General features: G+C 48.2%; 1 protein-coding gene and 1 long non-coding RNA gene across 17 annotated transcripts in view; one reads left to right on the top strand and one right to left on the bottom strand.

Annotated features, from left to right (window-relative positions):
- Window positions 1-23,273, top strand: part of Ten-m (teneurin transmembrane protein Ten-m) — a 481,599-nt gene that overhangs the window by 416,084 nt on the left and 42,242 nt on the right. The window contains exon 1 of one of the 16 annotated variants that reach the window (XM_070668393.1): window positions 8,166-15,280. The exons of the other annotated variants lie outside the window; for them this stretch is intronic. Within the exon in view, the coding sequence (XP_070524494.1) occupies window positions 15,175-15,280 (106 nt within the window). The 5' untranslated portion in view covers window positions 8,166-15,174. Of the gene's footprint in view, window positions 1-8,165; window positions 15,281-23,273 lie in introns of those variants that run through there. 16 annotated transcript variants of the gene reach the window in all.
- Window positions 1-23,273, bottom strand: part of LOC139109382 (uncharacterized) — a 35,034-nt gene that overhangs the window by 2,321 nt on the left and 9,440 nt on the right. The window lies entirely within an intron of this gene.

Consider the following 23,273-nt stretch of genomic DNA (forward strand, 5'->3'; position numbering starts at 1 on the left):
CCTTGAGCCCGACGACCCGAACGGGACTCATCCTCGGACGCATGTAATGCATAATTTATAGCCAAATATTTGAGATTTAAACAGATTTAGGATCTTGAAATTAGCGCGTTCGACACGAGTATTTTTAAAAAATATATTCGCACGCACTTCTCGCGAAATCGTTTTCGCGGCGACGAGCTCCGGCGCGTTCGCGACGTTTTCGCCCGACCATTCGCGCTAGCTTTTTCTCAGGTAACTCTTCCGTCTTCGCAACCCCCTCATTCCCACGTCAATCATTAATCAATCTGCAACACGTGTGTCTGCTTTAATTTACGCAACATCCTCGTTCGCTACCTCGTCGTCCGCGCTGCTGCAAGACTGCTTCCACCGACGGTGTCATGCGTCGCGACAGGTGGCGATCGTACCCGTTTTTCGTTGTGCAAGAACGCCACATTGTTGCCTGCCTAAACGCCGCGGGTCCCCGCGGGACCCCTCGTCTCACCAACCCCTTTCGCGAAGGCCGAAAGGAAAACGTGTAATGCGAGACGGGCCTTCGCTGCACACGGTGACAGCAGCGCCGTGCTGACAAATGCCACGTAATAGGCCCGATTGTTCGCCGGCCGGGCCAATTTGAGTGGCAGCCCGGTAATTTCATTGCTCGGAGAAGCCCCACCGGAAAAGGCGATCCCAGGCGTATCCTTTCTCTCCTTGCACGAGTCGGCGCGAGTCGCAGTGACAGATTAAAGGGGTTTTCCTGCCAGTGTGTGCGTGCATTTTTATTTATTATTATTTTTTTTTTTCTTAGTCGCGAATCCGCCATTCAGTCGCGAAGCAACTCGGTCTCCGAATAGCCGTATGTCGTTCGGCGGGGACCAAAGCGAGGGAAAGAAAGAGGGGACAAAAAGAGAGAAAAGACCGGGGCGCGAACGAGTTTTCGGGATGTAACCGGGAAGCTCGAGAAAAACCCCGGTAGCCGGACGGCTCGATATAGTCGCGTTTATGGTCTGGTAACATCGAATTTACCCTTCTTGCTTGCGTACGGAGAGAACGATCGTTTCGAGTCCACCGGATCCCCTTTCGGCGTCGTCGTATTAGATAATCACAGGACGGGACGGGAGGGGTCCGTACGGCACGGACTTGAAAGGCCCCGACATCCATCATCCATGGGAGAGGGACGTTGCCCCCCGCCTGCGTCCATCGAACCAGGACCTGCATTCTGTTTCCCCTCCCTTCTTTGACTATCCCGCGTCAACATTGCTCTCGGTTCAGTTGCGTCGGAGCTCTATTTTACGATACCATTTTGCTCGCGAATCCTGACTCATTAATCATCCCGAAGACTCCGAAACAAAAGATTAAAAAAAAAGGGGGAAAAAAAAAACATGAATCTACAAATGTTTCACGCGATATTGCCTAAAAAGAAACGTTTTTCTTTTTCCTCATCGACGACGAGTCTTTAATTAATAATTTTAACAGCATACGTCGTTAATGCGATTTAACAGAAAATAATTTCGATGAATTATATAACTGGTTCTAAGTTGGAAATCAAAGCGGAAGTACGGCGGTACGAGAGTATTTAAATTAACGTGGTTGAAATACGTTTTGCTTTGTTTATTTTTGGCGTATTGAACGGCCGCCCGTTTCAATTATCCCTGTAAAACCGGTGCCGCTTCGTCTCTCTCCCTTGCTCTCGCCCGCCCCGCAGCTCGCCATGCAGTGTATACACGCCGGGATAAACACAATGTCAACGAACACATTAATGTTGTACCTTCCCCCTCGCGTCCGTGCAATTCTTTCATGCCGCTCGATCGACCGTCGCAACCGAATGTCATGCGGTCCGCGAAAATCATGGTAACAGTCGGCCTAATGGAGATTGGATCGCGGATAAGGCGGCCCTTTTCTCCGCCCGAAACTCGCGTATACCGACCCTTTGTAATCGATGAAAGTCTTCGATAGTTAACAATTTCGCTCTCAATAAACGGCCGCCATCGAAATCGGAGCGATATCGTTCTCGCGGAGAAAGAGCTTTTTGTGCCCGGCAACTTTTTACGCGAGGATTTTATTCACCAAATTGGCTGCGTTCTGGATATTTAAAAAAACTTAGTCGCTCACAGGTTTATTTGCACACACGTGCGCGTATGAGTGTGTGTGTGTGTGTGTTTCAGGTAGTCACATTTATGCGCGCAATATCGCACGTCCCAGAGGAAACCAGGCGAAGTTTCACAAAGTTATCTTTGCTCGTGACACACTTCGCCCTTATTGATGCATTGTCCGCAGATTGAACGACGGAAATCGATAGAAGAAGCCGCCTATTGCTTCGTACACCGCGCAGCTTCCGCTTTGAGTCGCGCGCGCCTAGAAGATAACGGAGTTCGAGTTGATCGTGATAAGTCGCTACAAATTTTTTTCCGATCTAATCCCGCCCTCGCGGCGTCAAAGTCCCGAGTCGAAGCCCACGCTTAACCACGGTTAATATGGAAATTAACTGCCCTACACCGAGCGAAATTGAATTACTTCTGTCTTGAGGGCGACTCCGTGCTTTATTTCGTGTCATCCATCATGTTCCTGCATTTATGTATAGACGCAAGTAGGGCAATCTCGGCGACCCGCGCCGTAATAGATATGTAAATCCGCAATTTAATTGCGTCTTTGAATAATAAGTAATTTAGTCATACATTAAAACGCTCTAAGGACGAACTTTTAATAATGGAAAGCGTCTCCATTGAAACAGCGATACATCGAGCCTTCTCTCTCCCGCTTTATTTTCTCGCGGTAATAGTACGGCGTTAATCACAACGATCTTCCCGAATTACGACTTAATTTTGATGAATTATATTTGTCGTCGACTCCGGTACACGTCATTCCTATCGAAATTTTAAGCGTTCTAATGTTAGAACGCGAGTCTTTCAAAGAGGTCACCCTTGTCGTATTTTTAACATGTTTTACGCGGCCGTGACCGTATTAAAAAATTGAAACTGACGTTGATGGTAGTCAACTGAGGGAGATTAGATTCCAGAAATTATATTATATTCGCATCGATTTTTTTTTCTTTTTCTCTGGTATACGTGAGAACCACTGAAGGACGCACGCTCATGGTGCATTCACTTTTCTCGCCTGCAGATGACGTAAGATAGAAGAAAAAAAAAAAAAAGACACATGGCTCACGTGCGGAATTGGGGAAAAAGGAAGGAAGGTGGGCCTGAAATATCAATACTATTCGTCCGGAGGTCACACACGTTTCGTTTTTTCGTGCGTGCCTACGCATCCGATACGTTACACGGAAACGTGGAGCACGCTGTTTGCAGTTACACCCGCCGCGACCACTACCGCTCGCTGCATTCTTTTCTCCGTGGCCACGCAGAGCCTTAAAAGCGATATTATTATACCTTGTAAAAGTAAATTGTGAAGTCGAATTGTATGGCGCACGAGGCGCGCGTCTTCCTTATGCTCGATACGGTAAAGTTCCGCGTGTATTGTGAAGCGCGTGACCGTTAGCCTGTCCTATCTTTATAGTCGCAACTGTTATCACAATTAAAGAATGGCCACTAACATTAATGATAATTACGCGCCAGGCTTTGAATCTTTAGATACACTGGCTTATGTTTAATTCATGCTGTTGTAATTTATTTTTGAAATAACAGTTGGACGGATGGGGGGGCTAAGTAGATTTTCAGCGAAACGCCACAGGAAACGCACCACTTTCTCTCCCTTTCAATTCGCGTGGCGGCGAAGAGGGCGACGTGAATCACGGGATGTCGGGGGGAAAGGGAGGGTATTAGCATAATTCAGTCCGAAACGCAGACCAGATTCCTTCCTGAAGAGGCCCCGGTGTCAGATGGCAAGCCTATGAAGAAGCCGGCACTCGAAGGTCTCCCGTAGGGCCCACCCGAGATTAGCATCGGCGACCGTAAACGCCAGAAAATAAGCGGCTCCTCCCGCGCAATGTCGACTGCCGAAAATTTATTCCAATCCTTTGTTCTGAGGCGCTCGTTACTTATCATTAGTACGGCGTATGCTCGAAGCACTTGTCAGATCGGGGATATCAAGGGTCCGCCGTGTACCTCGAGAGATTCCCTTCCCCGCGCTTCGCTGTCTGTCGTGAAATAACGACTCTCGACGTCGGAGTATTTCTGTCGTTTGAATATAACTTTAATCCTACGCGTAAAATAATTATCTCGCATTCTCGCGGGCGCGGAGCGCCAAGTCGGTCGCGAAATTAAGAAAACAAACCTCCGCCTGTACACATCGCTGGCAAAGACGTAGTTGTTTCATATATTTTCTTTTTTTTTTTTACATTTAAATTTATTTTAACGTCGTCATTTCGATTTCGCGCCTTGCGTCACTCGCCGAAAATAAGAATATACGATTCTTTCAATTTTAATCCGATTTAAGTAAGCCCAGGTTAATTTTTACTCTTGGTGAAAAGTTCAAAGCTCGAGACTGACGTGCATTACGTGACGTAATTGCGCGAAATATTTCTAGATGTCAGAAATCAGCCGAATTTGGCGAAGTTTAGTATATAATAGAATAATCTTTCTAGTCCTTATCGTCATAGGTCCTCTGACATTTCTCGCACGTCAACTGCGAATTGACGCACAGCCCGCCCGAAAGAAAAATGTCATTGCCGTTATCGCGCTCTAAAATGAATCGGTGACGTGTGACTGGACAATGAAGCTTCCAATTCGGTGTCTGTTACATCCTTATTTATAAAACTAAAAATAGTATTATCGAATACTATTTTAGCGTCGATTAGCGGAGCACCGTGGTGCGATCCGTGCCATGTTTTCGAGTTTATTAATAAAACAACAGTGTCTACATTACTATTTTCATTGCTTCAACATTGCGCGTTCCGGCTAGAAATAAAACGAGGTGGCAATAAAAATGCTCAGGTAATGTGAATTATTCACGGCGTCGGATTATTCCGTTTGTGTAATGTGACGTCGTTAGGAGGATCCGGCTGTTTCCGCTTTATTTAGACGCGACTAAAGTTAGCGCGGACATCTTATCATCGATCGCACCGCGATTTCAACAATCGGATATGCACCCCGGCCGCGGTCGAAGGCGCCCGCAGGAAACCTTAGCAAGAACTTCTCCCCCATTTCCCTGCCTCCCAAGGATATACCCCCCACGAGCTTCGCGGACGAAGGGATGGCCGGAACTAGCCCGAAGGTCTCGCGAATAAGGGCTACGAGGCTTTCGAGGGGAAGCAAGCGTGAGATACGGCCCCGAACCTATTCGATAAGATCTTTAGTCTGTCGTAAAGACAGGAAGTGCATTAAGGAAGCGGGTATTCCCACTGTGACTGGCTAACTCGACACCGTATTACTCCCGGTTAAAATAGTAATCGCAGATATCGCAAGTAGATTACGACCCGCGGAAAATGTTCCCGCAGGAAGTTGGTTTTTCGAGAATCCCTGAAATTGAGAGGCGCTACGCTAACACGGGGAAGAAAGGCACCGCAAAGTTTCGAGGGAAGTTTAACGCCCTCCGCGAAGTTTCGGATAATGATTTGTCAGCGGAATATTCGTCTAATTTCCCAAGTAGAAATATATTTAGCAAATTGCTCGAAACGCATTTGATAATTGATAACGATTTAAATACCTTTGTCGTCGTCCAATTGTAAATATAATACCGTAACTGAACTAAATAAAGTCGTGAAATATTGGAGGGAAATAATTTTGCAATTCCGCGCTATTAAACGCACATTTCAATTTTGACTCGATAAATATTCGCTCTGTAGCTTTAATTATTATTAGTGTAAAGAAACAGTATTCTGGGGGCGCCTGTATTTTAGTACTCCGATCGCCAAACGAAGAGGTTTGCAAATATTCTGCCGCGCGTCGAACCGGGTTCGCATTGCGCTCGCGAATTCACATAGGAAAAAAAAGGGGTTTTCCGGCAATTCAAAACCCCCGGGACAAATACAGAGGCACAAAACTCGGCGCTGAATCGAAACACTCAGTTGCGAATTGACACATCTCGCGGCAGATTCGCACGAAAGGGGTGAAGGTCGAAATCCCGGAATCCCGAGGTTCGATTTTTCGATGCGACCGGCAGCGGCCGCCGCTGAATGGATTCACGGCTGCGACCCCTGGCAGAAAGGCGGGATGAAGATCCGTGAGTCGGTCGTTCCAAGATTGAAAAACGACTGGGATTACCTCAAAAAAAAAAAAAAAAAAAAAAAAAGGGAGGAAGGAGAGGCTAAGGCGGATTGCGTATCGGGCAGATGGCAGGCGGGTTCTTTCGTAAAGCCAACTACGTTTGTGCACGAAAGTACCTTGCGCGCTGCACCTCCTCGCCGGTGTGAACCGTGCGTGTGCGTGGTGCATGTGCATTCGACGATCGGGCCCACGACGGCGGCAAGTAGTAGTGGTAACTGTTGCTCTCGTCGGAGAGAAGATATAGGATACGATAGGAGCACGGAACGCACGCCGAACGGCCAGCGCTCGGATTTCGAAAACGGGTGGGACACCCTTTCATCCCGGCCCGGTCAATAGTTTCTTTCGGTATTCCCTTCTCCCTCCCGCCGTTCTCGTTTTCTTCGTCTTCTTCTCACTTCGGTGCCTGCTATTTTATACGGAGTGGCACGATGCCAAGGGCCGGTCCCAAAAGTTTCGTGGAACGGGAGAGCTCCGCCAAAAGGAAAGATCAGATCTGCCTTCGCATGCAACATTTTTTTCGCGTTACGCGCGGGGACGCGGGATCCTTTATGGTAAAGAGTTCGGAACGTGTTTCTCTCTCCGCGATTGATAATAAAAGTTCCGAAAGTGAATTGTAATGGAAATAAGCTAATGCATTTTTAAGAGATTTACCCCGAGAACGGAATTTAATAATAAATCCGCTGACGTTCGGTTAAATGTAACACCATTTATCCTCGATAAATACCCGCCGTGCCTTTTGGATTCGCCATTTGGACCCCCGGTTAACTCGCAATATTCAGCCATGCAGAAATTTTAACGACGCTCGGAAAGATCATTTATTTAACTCTTCCTTACGTCCCGCGCGTTTTCTGCTCTCTTTCGGCCGGTGAAAGCTCCCACGCATCAATTTATAATTTTTACACGTGTCATCGAACAAATACGTTCTCGCTACCACGTGTCCCGTGACGGGGGGGAAATATTTCAGTGAACAGGTCCAACGTGACTCTGCAAGTAGCAAGTAGCAAAGGGTCCAGCAGTCTGACGGACATGGTAATCTTTAGATTCATCTCGCTGAGCCAGATGTCCAAACTGAACCGTTTCATAGTACCATATTTTCGCTTTATATCACCGATCCGCCTTATCGGTTTAAAAATGTTAAGAGAATATCAATTAGAGTAATTCTTCCTCTCTCTTTTTTTTTTCCTTTTTTTTTTTAATGTATCGATAATATAATTAAAAACAAAGATTAATTATCAACTTGCGAGATTTTGTATATTACCGGCTTCGTCGAACGCGGCGGCTGCATTGCAAACATTACAGCGATTGTTTGAAGTTTCTAACTAACGTTAATTTTATGCCAAACACGGGACTTCGCGCCGTCGTTCATAAAATTTGCCCCTCGTGTGGATCCCGTACAAGTTCCGCGCCGCGCAAACTGCAACTTATTCCGTTCTTCGTGCGGGAAACGCGACAAACGCATGTTTAACCAAACTAACAACGATGAAGCACGACGGCGACGTGCGAGCGAAGTTCCGGTGGTCGTTCGGGGAAGTTTCCGCCCATGACTTAGTCGGCTGCGAGTGCATCAAGGTGCCGCGCGATATGCAAAGTTCAAGGAAATAAAGAGCGCGGAACTTGGAAAGATTATGGAAACTACCGATATTTTCATATTCGGATGAATGATCGGAAGCGCCGTTATCGCGGGACTTCCTCGCGCGAACTTCAGCGATCGCAATAACTTTTGTCCGTTCGAGGGGTTCGTTCGGTCACGATTTTCCCTAAGCGATTGTATCCAAATCGCCGGGGTAAGAATAGACGGTCCATTATTCTCCGCGCGATATATTTTAATCTCGCTCGCAGCGCGAGAACATGACCTCGACTTAGCAGAGATCTGACGTTCTAATGTTATCCGCATTAGCTTCGTTCCCCCCTCTCTCCGTGTCTCGTTCATTCTTCAGCCACCGCGTATGAAAATCGCGTCCACGTTTGAATGCAAATGGATTGCGAGGGCCGCATTATCGCAGCCGACAAAAAAAAAAAAAAAAAAATGCGAGGCGCATCGCACACCTGACGTGTAAAGACTGCCGTATGGAGTTATGGCGTTACATACTCGTTATCTCCGGCGCGCGGGCCGTAAAGCGACCTGTCCTTACACGGAACTCGGGGCCGGCGTGTGTGCGTGTTTATCCATCGGTAACGTTGGCGATGAGGTGCACACGCGAGAAGGAGGCGAGCGGGAGGAAGAGGAGGAAGTTTTCGTGGCAGTCAGCCTCGGTCGTGACCGAGAGCGACGTGCGTCGGAGTGCAACGCGCGGAGCGGAGAGCCATCGCCATGAGCGCCGTAATTTACGAAGCCATCATCCTCGTATGCAGATGCCGCGACCGTGAGGGATGCCCCCTTTCGTCCCCCCTCCCCACGCTTCTTTTCTTCGCGTCCTGACTATCCCCTCCGTTTCTCGTCGTCGGGCGAGCAGAAGGCTCTTCTCATCGTCGCGCATGGACCTCCCGCGCAGTACCAACGTGCTCGCACTTTTATTGGCCTGCCTCGGCTATTTTACAGTCGATAGCGGATTAAGAGGATTAAGCGCAGTCGTCCGTAGGGCGGGATGCCTCCGCGATATAGAGACATAAAGTCCGTGAGATACGGGGATTACCTTTTTTCTAACGAGCGGCCGCCTCCGGCGGCATCGTACGCCCCGCGCGAAACACCGGATATAAAAAGTCGATTTACGTCGAACGCATTGTGACGTGCCCGTGCCGCGCCGCCCGCATCCACGGTGCCGATCTCTCGCTCTCGTCCACCTTGAGAAAGTTTACTGGCGCTATACGTGGATTCCCGAAGTGTCAGGTTACTCAAACGTCCGCCGGTCGGCTGTCCCGAGGGAGAGCTCGCCCGAGACAAAGAGGGCGATGTCAAGGTACATGACTGTTAAAACTATCAACGTCGATATCGCCACGTCGCGTCAAAACGTTTCTCACGATACGATAATCGGCTGCGGTCGTTAAAAAGTACGAACGTATCACGAAAACGTATCTAAAAATTATTATTTCTCAAATGAACGGAAGAAAGGTCGACCCTTCTTTTATTTTAACTTTTTCTTTTTCCCTCCCCGCCTTTTAGATCATATTCTTAAAATATCGCGGTTTTATCGTGAGGACCGTGATTTTCTTGCGTTACATATATTTAGTACATTTGAACTTTCTTTAAAGCACAATGGAGATATTTCAACAATGTCTCAATGCATATGGAATCAGATCGTTTTGTTGCGCATAGCGGAAAGTATCATGGACCATTTTCGTTTCTCTCTACCGCAAACAAGGTCGCTGCAGCACTCCCGACACTCGGGATCACGAAAAGCCCCATCTTCCACGAATGTCGAGTACCATTTACGGCCGAAAGCTTTCCTAGGATTTCAATATCGCGGCGGAGGAGGTAACGAAGAGAGGGCGGAATTGAATCATTTAAACGAAATCGAGCTTATAGATCTTCACGTTAAAAAATCGATCTTTATCGTTCGCTTATTAATAAGCAGCTATTAATAGCTGAAAAGTTCATTCGCATGCACTTTCTCGCAAGATGAAATTATTCTTTTCTTCAGTTAAATTTACGGTTTAACCTGCAATGTTTTATAATAAAATACGTTCACCCATACAACGAGAGCCGGATAAGCGGAATCTTTTAAGACAATACACCGTTATCTCATTTCTACGGCATCTAATTATAATGCAAATACAAACTTCAATGCCACACAAGTGGTACGCAAATTAGAGAGCACGTCGGGCGCTTGGTTTTAATGATTCGACGAGCAAAACGGTCGCCGCAGTTGTAGGTAGCCTTCTTCGAAACATCGTAATTTACCGCGCGCGACTCGGTTTCTTTATTATCTCGGGGCTCCGTTAAAGTGCGACGGATGGGACAGGGGGAGAGAGGGGGGCCGCGAGGAATGGTTTTTTATCTGTCGCTTCTCTCGTCCCAGTTCGTTCCAGGATAGGTACAACTTAATCGCGGCGCGAAACGCTGTCCGACCGGATAAAGCGCTGGTAGAGGTAACGTAGCGCCGGGAGATGAGAGGGGGCCTCCTCCACCCTCTCCCGGTCTTGGATCCGGCAGAAAAACACGGGAAGCGTTTGCCTATTAGGCCATCCCGCTTCGAGCGGACCCGAGAGAGAGAGAGAGAGAGAATCCGGGTAACCCGGTAAAACGATACCTGAAACCCGGAAGCGCGAGAACGTCGGACATTATTCAGACCGGTCACGTGAAGGAGCGAAAGGAGCGGATTCTCTACGCCAGACATGTGGACCGCTAAATGAATTTTTTATAACAACCCAGCTGTATGAAATCTCCCGCGAAAAACAATTCCGCGCTGTGAGAATTTAAATGGATGCTCCGGGGGAATTTAGATAATGCAGTTTAATTTATCCTCCTCTCTCTCTCTTTCTCTCTTCTTCGATATAAAGCTGCTGCTAAAATCTATGGCTATTGTCTAAGTTTTCAACATGGCTCGCTCGCGTATAATTATATAAATATTAAACAAATTTTCATTGTACATCCAAAGCTATATATCTTCCTTCTGTTCTCTCTCTTTCTTTCTTTCTGCGGCGCTTCCCGGTATTATGCAGTTTTTGTAAGTTAAACGATATATTACTCGGAAAGAAATAGCTCGCGCTATTGAGCGAATTAAAACTGAATTGTATATTGCGAAGAAAATTTAGCCGTTTAAATTTCACCGTTTTATCGCTTTCTATGTTCACTTTATTTTTGTGAAAAAGTTGGTCAGTTAAAAAGCGAACGTTTTTTTGAAAGGTATTGGAAGCACAACGTTTATCCGGTGGATTTTCGTAGGCGGTAAAATAATTTTTAAATAAAAATAACACACGCGCCCGGATTTCGAGGTAGTGAACGTTCGCATAATAGAGAAACGAATCACCAAATCCGACGGCATCCGGCCGTCGACAGTCGAACGACCGGCAGCAGCCGGTCTTCGACCGCCCGCCGTCGCGACGTCGTCAACGATCTCTCAGACTGCTCCCCCTCTACCCCCTTGGCAAACATTTGAACGCGAGATGGCATGACGCCACTGTTACGGGGGTGCTATTCTATCCTATCCACCTCTCGCCTGTTTTCGCGAACGATGCAATACAGCCCGATTCGCATTGCGCCAATACTTTTCCATCCGCGTTCTCAGGTCCATTTAAGTCTCATTATGTCATCCGTTGACTCGTTAGCTCACAATTCCGGGCGTTCACTCGCCTCGGGGATAAAAGTTGCGCGAACGAGGCGAGATGTCGGGCAAGAAAAACTCGTACGACACGGTATTAATTCTCCTAAATCGCGGTTAACGGCGGCACGTTTCAGGAACACTCGCAGCCGCCAACGTGATTTCTCTATTGACGCTGAGCGATTTTCTTGCCGGGCTTTTTTTTTTTTTTATTTTATTTTGTTTCATTTCGCGCAATTAATCTACAATTTTCTACGCAGAGTTTGTCTTTGGGTAAAAATTATTTCAAATTATTACTCTACAAAAAACCTCGCTGAATTTGCGCACTTGCACACTCGGATTAAAATTTGTATGTAATTTCTCATTGCAAAATTGAAGCAAACTCTTTTTACGTGTCATTAAAATCATAGAATTCAAATCTCGATGTGAATAATATATAGTTTCCTCTTTTTTTTTTCTTCTTTTTTTTTCATATGCTATAAAGCAAGATTATATTTAGGAGGACGCTTCATTCTATTGTACGCTTCAACTTCTATTCTTCTGTAAATCCAGAGCCAGACGCGGCGCATAATGCATTCATATTGCGTTGCTCATAGAACCGTTATTTGCGTACAGTATTGTTTAGGATAGAGAGCAAGCATAAATTAAAAATGATCGAGGAGTATTTGAGTACTTTCAAAATGAAACTAATAACGAGTAATACTATCGCGCGAATATAAAGTTTGTTAACGCCGAAACGTTTTTGCAACCGATATTTGTTAAAAAATACAACATTTACTTTTTTTTTTTTTTTTGAAATTATGAAAAGCCGCAATGATCATATTGCACGGTGTTTTACATTTTACGCAATGTACAATAGAAACAATAGTATTATACATATAATATATATACATATATATTCACAATGTACAATATATTTGTAGCATACGGTATTTTATCTCATTTTTCGAAAGCGCCCGTGTGTGCAAGTACGCGTATTTTAGTTGGGAAGGATGATTAAAATTCTCGCACACCGCATACACACAATCGCGAAGTTATCTCGCAAGAGAAATATTGTTCTAAAGTTATCCAATAATAATATTAATTATTTATCCTAGCTGCGCGAATTTCGGATATTTTTTTCATTATCAATATATGTGCCGGTATTACGGGCAGTTCTCGCAATGTAATTCACGTGATGAATAATAACGCGACATCTTAATCCACGCGGCGATTAGATCGGAACGTTTATATTCGCCGCTATCGGTTTCTTGCGATATTGCTGAAAGGCACGGTCGTTTCGCGGGAATGTGGCCCTGCATTCGTAACTCTTCACACTTTGCGTCTGTCATTATAGCGAGAGCTACGCCCACCGCGCGCATTCCCGGGAGATGACATATTGCCTCAATGGCCGTGATTACCGTCCTTGTAATTACCTTTTCTGCCCTGTTGCATTTCAATCGTCCGCGTGCACGAATAACATCGGAGAAACTCCTCGATTTCCAATCTGCAAAACCCCATGCCCACGCTAATCGACTCTCCCTCGGCGTCTGCCGCGTTCGCTCCCACACCGGACCAATAATAATCGAAGATCGTGGGCGAAGATCGCGAGTACAGACGGTGCAACATACCTCGTTATCCCGTTTGCGGAGCCCTCCCTTTCCCTTTCCGCGTTTAATATTCGCGATACACTTTAATCGTTCGTCGAACCACCCGAAACCGGTCACCCCAATAAAACGAAGCCTGCCAGAATCGGACGGTGCCGTAATAATGTGATAAAATTGCCAGTTTTATTTTTGTTAGAAAACGCCTGTGCTAAATTAATTCTACGTTTCGTTAATTCCATGGCTCGGACTATTGAAAGTAGATAAAGAAATTCCTGCGAGCGGTCCGCTTAGGCAGAGTCAGTTAGTTAGAAGCCGTCGGCTAGCTTTTTTCTCGATATTTACCGAAGAAATTCTTTGCGATATCGTTCCGTGGGATTCTCCGGAGGTGAGAAGCTACAGTTTCGTTAGTTTTCACGTGGGATATCCGCCTCTGGCCCTCGGAGATGGCAGGAAGATGAGGTGCGAGAACCCGAAGAAGAGCCGTACCAGACGAGTGGCGGCGCGTGAAAGAAAACGGGTCTTCTTTCCCGACGGGATGCGCTACAGCATCAGTAGAGTAGTGGGTGCTGTGATCGTCGAGGACCGGCTGTTGTCCCTTTCCCCTCTCCTCGCTTCCCTTTTCCTACCACGGAGGGATCCCTTCGCTCTCTCCGTTCCCCCCCCCTCTCCCACTAACCTCGTCTCACCCGAACTCCTCCACCCTTGCTCTAAAATGCCCCTTACGCAAACCTCCCCGCTGCCAAAGGATCTCCCAGCCCCACTCTCTTACTTCTCCCACTTTACGTTCACCGTCCTCCACCGTGTCGGGAGTCATCGGGTGCCCCTCTAGCCTCAGTCTGTCACCGACCGCGCAAGCGTGCGGTTCTTTCAGAAGAGAAGAAACGGTCCACGGAGATCGCCGCGTCGCGTGGGTTCTTCGTCGAGTTCGGCGTGTGTGCCGATCGCGATCCGATCGAGTGGAGGGCAAACCATCGGTCCCGGACGTCGAATTACGCGCCGGACCGCGTGCGGCCGGATGATAGATCGCGCGGTCGTAAAAGGGAAATTGTCCAAGGATCGCGTGAACCGGTCGCGTGTACCACCGTAAACCTCGCACGCGGTTCGCCTGAAATTTTCTCGGAACACATTTTCGTAATCCGCGCCTCCGCTGACACCCGGACTGGTCACGACAGGACGTCGATCGGCCTCTCCTTCGGCGAAGTGACGTGACCGGGAGACTTCCGGTTTCCACGAGCGAGCCACCCCGACGTTGCTGGACATCGTCGATGAAAGGAGGATCGTTGGTGGTCGTTTATCGATTCGATCAATGATCCGCGGCGGAACGAATCGCAACCCGGCGGACCCTCGTCATCGTCACGGCGGAAGGATCTCCGAAAACTTTTCGACCCAGCCCGAGTAGTCCCACGCTGTGCCCTGACTCTCAATTGGTCACGGATTGTCCCGCGCGAGTCACGGGACCAAACAGATTATTATTAATCTCCGTCGTGACGAGAAAGAGCCGCGCGGCTGCCCGCAGTTACTCGTGACACGTAACAAAGTGACGTGCGTGAATACTCGATGGATTGCGCATCGGACGTGCAACTCTTTACCTCGGTTTCTCCGCGCGAAAGGGTTTGTGCCGATTCAAAGTGTGCGCGCACACGTTGCGTCGACGACGTCGAGTCTTTCGAGTAGGTCGTAAGTGGATCGGCTGTGAAATTTTGTGCCAAAGTCGCCAAAGTGCAGTGAATAAATGCGGCGCTGATCGAAAAGCCGCGTGTGCTTTAGGATAAAAAAGAAAACGTCGACGGGTGACCGAGGTGACTTCCGTTCGCGACGGACGGACCCGCGTGAATCCAAGAACAGGCACGTTTTTCTTTTGTTTTTTTTTTTCTTTTCTTCTCGCAGCGTGGCGCGGGAAAGGGAAACAAGTGCCGAACGTTTCCACGCTCGTCTTTTTCATCGTAGCTCAACAACTTACGTGCGCCCGCGGCGAGGTTTAATTTGGGATACCGCGGGCTTTCACGCGCTTTGTCGCACGCGGCCGCACGCCATCCGTCTCTCCCCTTTGAAGTCCAAGCCGAAAAGACCGTTTATATCTCGTTCTCGCTCGCTCCCGGGGTGACTCCGAGACCCCGTACGGCGTTTTGCATATGTGATCGCGTTCGCTCGACGACCTCGAAGCGTACCGTGAATCGCGACGTGGTTGCAACTCGTCGCCCACGTCTTCATTTCGCTCTCGTCGATGACAAAGGGACGCGGGCGTTCTCCTCCATGTGCGACCCTACCGCGTTGCTGGATCTAGTGCCGGGCGAGGGATTACTCAAGAGGCCGTCCATGGATTACAACGAGTACACGTATTGCTACGGCGGTGGTCGAGGTGGGTGGCATTTCTTTCCCCGGTGTTCCAGCGCGGCGCGCGGAGCCCACCGGGAACCAGCTCGCGCCCGCCGCGGAACAAACGTGATTTTCTATCGTTCGCGTTCCTCGATCGCCCGCGATCCAACGCGTACTTTACACGGATCTTAAAACCGGCTCTCGAGCGCGGGAGATATCTCGTTGCGAGGAGAATCTTATTCGAGAAGTAGAAGCATCGCTTAAATTACGCTCCGATTTTCTCGTGATTGCATTAATTTCCCATATTTTTTTTTTCTTTTTTTTTTCGAAATTACAATGGAAATTATTGATAATTTAATAATGGAACGCTATGGTTATTGACGCAAATCTCTGATGTTGTGGAGGTGCGCGTCGATGCACAAATGTCCAGTCGTTGGTTTGCTTCTCGTTAGACTCGGCAGAATCAAACACGGGTGATCCTGACGCGTGTAACGACGATATCGCTTCTGTTCCGTGAAAAATTTAAAAATGAAAGGCAGCTCTTCCATGAATATACGGGAGAATATAGCCAATCAATCAAAGAGAATCGGAGTGTAGTTAAATATTTAACAATGCGAAACGGAGTGGCGTTGATAGAGTGGTGTTCCCGATAACTCGGGGCTTCTCCATAGAAAAACACTGTGACTAATATTTTCATTAAAATTGACGTTTATTTATTTTTATTTCTACCGTGCTATATTCGAAAATTACGCGGCATTGTTTAACGCCGACGGCAATTTGAAAGATACACGCGGCCTGCAGAGTCTCTTGATACATTACTCGAGATTATTATGTATATATATATCTTTTTTTTGATTAAAAAAAAAAAGGGGAGCAAATTTCTATTTTAATGCCAGATAACTCGGTTCCGGCAAATAATAATTAAGGATCCTCGAGCCACGCGATCCAGCCACTCCGGCCTGTCGTGATGAGGCTTCTATTTTCGGCGCGAATCGATTGTCCCGAGGCAACGCTTCCCCGCGGCGATGGAAAAAAGCAGCAAGACGAAAACATCCCCGCGGAGATGGAGCCGAGAGGGGAGTAGGGGGGGGTGTCACGCGACTGCATTATCACGCGGGCCCTATTTGTCAAGTCGGACGTATCCGAGGCGTGACTCGGGGAAATTTTTTCGCGTGTAAAACCCGCCTGAGGCGTATGTAAATGAAATTTTCCATTATGCGCCTCTTAGCCGTTCGACGACGGAGAGGCCCCGACGTTTAAATAGGACGGAGGAAAACGCGGGCAGTATCTCGCGCGGTATCGCGTAACCGAATTCACTCGTCATCGCGGCATACTTGACGCGCGACGCGAAAAGGACCCAGCCGAAAGGTGAATCGCGTCGACAAATTTGGAAATTCACATAATTCGAGGGATAACGCGTCAGATTTTTGTTCGTTGCAATTCGTCGAAAAAAAAATAAAAATTACGCTAATGCAATTTGCGCATGTTAAAAATATCTTATCCAACTCGTCAGAGCTTTCTGATATCGCGGAACGCCTGCGTCTTACAACGTGGGAAAATTCCTGGTGCCATACGCTGTCGGGAACAGGAACTTGTTTCATTTTGCCGAAGCGCGATGCAGCCGTCGAGTGAAATTCCGCTTAAACACTATTACGCAAGCACGACATTTCCATTAAGATTTTCCGACGAGGCGAACGGAAAAACGGACATAATTATCGTTGCTGAAAAACGGGGGCGTTATAACGCCGCTTTTTGCCGCCGGTCCCCGTCACTCGATACTTTGAATTTCTTTCGCGCGCGAGAAAATTTTCCTTCGAGACTTTCAAATCGGAGCGCGTTTAAAATGAGAAAAGATATGCTGAAGGGATTGCGCGACACCGACAGTACTAATAAATTGACGATTAATTTATCGATCTCTAAGCTGAATTATATTGTATTCAACAACTTATGTTGACTTCTTTGTCTTCGCGGTCTCGAAATCTACGCGACACGTCTTGCCGCTTTCGAAAACTTCTCGCGCAGGAAATTTTCGACCCTGTTTTTCAGGGTTGGCAACCAGGTCAGCACTCGAACTTCATTAACTCCCATATATATGTTTCCGCGAATGAAAGTTTGATTGACTGAAAGTGCCGGCTGAGCTCTACGATTGTGGTGTCTCTATTTTTCGCGAAGGGAAAGCTGCCATTTCGCGAAGATCTGCCGCGAACTCGTTTCGACTTCGCGATAGCGTTCGAGCCGCGATAAAAACTCCATCCCCGGCGCGAATCGATCGCCCGCGGGCGCAACACTTTCACCGCGAGAGAGGGCGAAGGAGCGAAGGGTGGGAGCTCAGGGAAAAGCTGCGGGAAGAACGACAACGCGCGCGCACGGAGAGACACACGTGACGAGGGGGTTGGCGCGGGGGAGCGGGTTGCATTACCACCACGCAGGAGCCGTATTTATCACTCTGACATTTCCAAATGTCGCGCGGTTTATCAGGTGTTCCCCGGTGGAAACCTTAAGGTACTGCGGCACGAAACTCGCCCACCAGCGCGTCGCGTCCGTGAGAGTACGAGCATCGCGCATCGGCTACGTCATTAAATTTACATAATAAGACGTCGCGCGAGCGGTAGCAGCAGCCGCGATCGTCGTTATCGTCCTTGTCGCTCGTCGGAGCTGCTGGTACTCGCGGCGGCGCGCAGCTGCCGCGATCGCCGATAATTACATGAAACGGGTTTACTTTAACGCCTTGGTGGACGAAGGACCGAGCGAGGCGTTGCGACAAAAATCTCTGATCGGATAGCCTTCGGCCGATCTGGTGGCTGCAATCGATCCAGCCAGGTGCAAGCGCGAGACTCGAACGCGGATTCATGGATTTCTCTCCCGTGATAATTCGATTTATGCACTTACTAAATAATTTCAGGCAATGGATACTCATTCCCGATATCACATTTTTCAGATAATATCCAGCGATCGTCCGGTTATAGTTTCGATAAATAATTAAGGGCAGTTTTTGACAAGTGATCGCGAGTTTTCTTTCATATATCGAAGGAAACAAGGTAGATTTCGCCGAATAATTTGAGAACTGAAATGGAATACACTGTTGGCGCGCGTTTTATTGAGAGCCAAACAAATTATCTCGACAGGCCGTCGAGCGGGTAAAATACTCATGGTATAAAATAAGATGTAACTTCCCAGCTGTGTCCGTGTATTCGTTTCTATTCCGAGTGTCAATTCCCTCGCAAAAGTATGCCGGCGGTGTTAAAAGCGCAAATTCGTGAAATTATTTTTATCGGAAGGGACGAGTAAAAAACAAAAACCGCCGGCGATTTTCGAGAGCGAGCGTAACGTTGTCATCGAAGGGAGGGGAATTAATTAATTTCGGGCCGGGACGACCCTCCGCGCCACGCGATTTGCACGTTAAATCGCGGGTCGCTATGCCCGGCCGGCGTCCTGCGCCCTACGGACGTGACCGATTTGCCCTGCGCGCGACGCATTAAAGTTATTCACTTTAACTATTTTCAAGTTTCGAGGCGACTGCCGGGGGTCCCTTTCCGGGTGTACCAGTCCGCGCCGCGTTCCTCTGAATGCGCTCGTAACGATCCCTTCGGAACGCGGCCCCCGCGGGTTCGCGTCGCTTCCGGTTTCCGGCGCGGATTCCGCGGTGCACACCGTCGCGAACTTTCGCAGCGAGAAATAAAACGAACGATGAATCTGCGATCGTTCGCGGAGCAGGGAGGGAGGATGGATTAACGCGCGCGTGATCTGGCAGGAATCTAAATTGAGCGAGACGTAATTCGAGCGATTATTTCATCATAATTTAGAGAAGGCATATAATTTATATATATATTTTTTTTTGCTTTTTTATTTTAATTTAGTCCGCGTTTTGATTTACAAATTGAATTAATTGGATAATAGAAGCGTGGTTCTTTGCAGTGGACGCATCTATGTTTGATATTCTGACATGCCGGAGCGATTTTGAAAGTTTTACGGAATTTTGAAAATTTATCGCGCGTGGGCAAATTTTCGCATCAAAATCGCGGCGAACGTCGGTCCGCGAAAGCGCATTTTTGATACAAATCCAACCGCGCTTTTAACGGATATGCAGATAGACTGTGCCGAAACGGGTAAATTAATAACAATTTCTGCGACAACGCAATGCTTTGTTTTTTTTTTTACATGCGCGCGTATAATAAACTCGCCGCTAGTGGGATTTTTCACGCGTCTAGCCGTAATATTATATTATAATCGCGCTGATCTTCCGACGTGTATTAAGTCGTTGAACACGATGTCCAGAATTACCGACGTACGGGAGGGAGATAGAAAGGGAGCCTTTGTAATAACCTTCCTGGAGCGAGCGCGCGCCTATTACCGCCTCGAGCGCTAAAATACCTATATGACGGGGCCAGCCTTCTTGAATTACGCGGCAGGCTGCTCCGTCGAGATTAACGTCTCGTAATAACAAGCGGGCGCGCGGTGGTGTAAGGTGGTGCACACGGGGCTCCCACCGCGGAGACCGAGGCGAAGGGAAGAAACGATCCAAGAAGCGACGCCGCTCTCGTCAACGCCGACGGCAACGGCGGCTTCGATTCCTCGTTAAAGGCACGTGCGTGGTTATCGGTTGCTCGTCTACCACATCGATTCGAGACGGTCCGGCTCGATGCCGCGTGATCTAATTGCTATACCGGAGTTCACTTGGGATAAAGGCGTGCTTCGCGCCTTTCCTTCCCGCCCTACCCCCTGCACGCGCGAGAGATTTAAAGATCCCAGCGGAGAAACGAGAGCACCGACGTCGAGCAATTACTCGTGCTCTCGGATCGCCAGTATCTGCGCTCTCGTGCTTACAAAACGCGCCGCCGACCGCCGGAAAATCCGCCAATTTGAAAATGAAAAACTTTGTGGAATTTATACGAGCGTGGCTGATATCTATTTTCTCGATTTATGAAAATGAAAAACTCCGCGGAATTCGTGCGAGCCATCCTATCTATTCCCAGGGGAAAAAAAAATTTTGCATTCCGCACCCTGGGTTATGCGTTATTTTACAAAGTATACATTAGTAATAGACAGCGACTATTTGGGAGATTAAATTGCCGTACGCGGTTCGTTATCGCGCCCGCGACGTATAGGGTACACAATGTAATAAAACTGTCCGCATCTATCTTTTCCTCTTTCTTAGCGCTGTCGCCCCCGAGTTTGTTTGCTTACCCCGTATCTTGTTCCGCGGATATCGGCGAGACTGCCATTTTCCTCGAGTAGTCGAGGAAGTCATTTCGACCGAACTGTAAAACGCATCGTACCGTACCCGGCCAAACTTTAATACATACGCCTCGGCGGATGCTGCACTCGAAATTGAGCAATCTTGCACCCCATGAAGCTATCCTACATCGCAAACTTGCAACTTTGGTATTCCTAGAGTGCCTCGGCCACTGGGCAACTAATTTAGTGGTTTCCTTAGTATGAGACGAACTCGACACTTTTGGCCGCGAAATTGGTGTTTCATTGATCCACCGACATTGCCGCTGAGATACAAAATCTTTCTTCCTAGTCTTATCAAAAGGTCCCATTCGCGACGATTGTTTCAAAACGCGGACATAAATTTACGCTTAAGATTAGAAGATTAAAAAAAAAAAAATAATAAAAAATAGTAAAGCGTTTCGACGTTTCCTTTAGCTACAACGTTCGCGCTGGAGCGGACCTGACAATTTAACGAAGTCGTGTCTCTTATTAATAGCGCGCGATTACCACGGGTATCGGTTATCCGTTCGTCCATGAGCCGGTTCGGAAAATGTGATTGCCCGAGCAAAAGTTTGGGAGCGACGGAATCTTAGTGGCATAAGGACGCGAGAGACTGTGCTTTTCGAGGAAGAAAGAGGGGGGGCGGGAGAGGACGAACGACCCCTAGGATCGTCTTCTACGACCTCCTCTCGTCGCGGCGGGCCTCCTTCCAATATCCACGAGCTGCCAAACGCAGGATCTCCAGCTCACCCTCACACCGCCCGCCACCCCGTCTCGAATCTCCTACCATCCCCCCGTTCCTCGCCCCCGCTACCCCCTTACCTACCCCGCGTCGCTTCCTTCCTTCCACCCTCCCGCCTCTTCCTCCGGCGGTAGCCTCTCTCTCTCTCTTTCCGCTTCTCCTCGCTCTATCCTCGCCAAACGGCCGCGCGGCATCGATTTTAACCTCGGCTTTGCGGATTTATTTCGGCCCCGTGCCTTAACCGACCCGAGAAAGCCGTGTGCCGGCGTATTTCTCTAAAGAAATCATTTCCTTTCGCGCGATTACGGTAGAGGAATGGCGACGTGGGATCGGGAAAATCATAAGGGGGTAGTACAAACGTCGTGCGTGCGCCGGCAATAAATTTCTGCCGCGCGATGCGCAGTTATCGCACCGATCTTCGAGGCTCTCCTACACACGAAACCCCGGGATGAGAACCGATAAACATTTTACGATACTCGGCACTTCGAGGCAACGGGCGGAGATTACCAAACAGATTTACGCGGCGAAAAATTAGTTTTCGTGGTTTTTTAATCTTTTTTTTTTTTTCTTTTTTTCTTTTAATTTGACGTAAATCTAATCATGAGCGCACGAGACTTTTTGCAACTCGTGTCTTTTTACGGTCGTCCGAGAGTGCCGGAAAGCACGTAGAATCTTGTTCTTTCTTCAATTTCGGCGAGGGAGACTTTAGCTCCGTAATGCAATTTGACGCGGAACTAAAAGTACGGGTGCATTGTGGACATAGCAGATATCGTTGCGGGCGTCATCGGCAGATACCCTGGATTATTCCGGCGAGATCTATCGACCTATCGGCGCCTCGCATGACCATGGTACCTATTCATTAGGTACGCTCGCCGCGAGAAATCCGGATTCGAAAGTTTCCGAGAGGGGGAGGAGGAGAGGAGGCAGGGAGAGTTTCGAAGGAAAAGGAGAAGAGGCGGAGAAGAGAGAGGAATCGGCGCGTCCTAAATCACTCCTTTCTTTACGTAGGTGTACTAACGACTTCGCCTCCTCCGCAGCCTGTAATTAATAGTCGGCCCGCGTTCTCCGGGATCCTATATCACCGCGGAACGAGAACCGCGCGAGATAGCCGTAGATCGTACGGGATCGTAGGATGTAGATTGTACGGGCGCGATAGGCGTACGCCGGTCAAGTCCGATCGAACGAGAACGATTGCCGTGAGATTTCCATCGGCTGTTAATTGCGCCGATTAACGAATACCGACGTCGGAGCCCCGACGAAGAAGCGCGCAACGATCGGTTTACGCCCGCACGTTCGCTGCTAATTAATTCCCGTTCTCTCTCGCGTTTCCTCGGCCTCTCGCTCCTCGCGCTTCTCTCTCGGGGTAAGATCTGGTAACCCGTGTACTGATCGTAGATCTCCAATTGCCCGTGTCGCCCCGTGTCGTAAAGAGCCGGCGAACGTAACACGGGATACGCTCGTCGATCTGCGTGAGATACATGGGTAATCGTTAGCAACACTTTACGACCGCCTCTATTACAGCGAGACATTATGTGGCGCGGCTCCATTAAATGACCGGTTAATAAATAACCGCCGCGATATATGTGCGTGCGTGCGTCGCATTTCGTCCGCGAACGACTTTTCTCCGGGCGAGCGGACGACGATCCGCGTGTCTCTCGATTACGCAAAACCCGTCGTTGACTATCAAGAATTGTACTTGCTATTCAGCCCGATTAAACGATAGCGCGGAATCCACGAAAGTGCCACAAAGATACGTTTACAGCCGCGACTGCGCGGCTTCGTGTTAATTAATTTCGCGAACGTTGACCACTCGCAGTTAGCCGATATCCCCGCGAAGCCACTTAACGAACAAAAATTGTTATTTCGCAATGAACTTTTTACAACGTCCCAATGACGAGGTACATAAATATCGCTGACGTAACGTATTAATCTCTATGACAAATCTGCACATCGAACCCCGTCAAAAGTTGTCAGCGGCGATAAAAAATGATGTAATTCATAAGTGATATTCGCCGACCCGTTCTTTGTCCCGCTTTCGCTCGGGCTCGCTCGCTACTTGCATAGATTATTTTTTGCAGCA

Source organism: Cardiocondyla obscurior, linkage group LG17, assembly GCF_019399895.1.
Source record: "Cardiocondyla obscurior isolate alpha-2009 linkage group LG17, Cobs3.1, whole genome shotgun sequence".
NCBI classification, from domain to species: Eukaryota; Metazoa; Arthropoda; class Insecta; order Hymenoptera; family Formicidae; genus Cardiocondyla; species Cardiocondyla obscurior.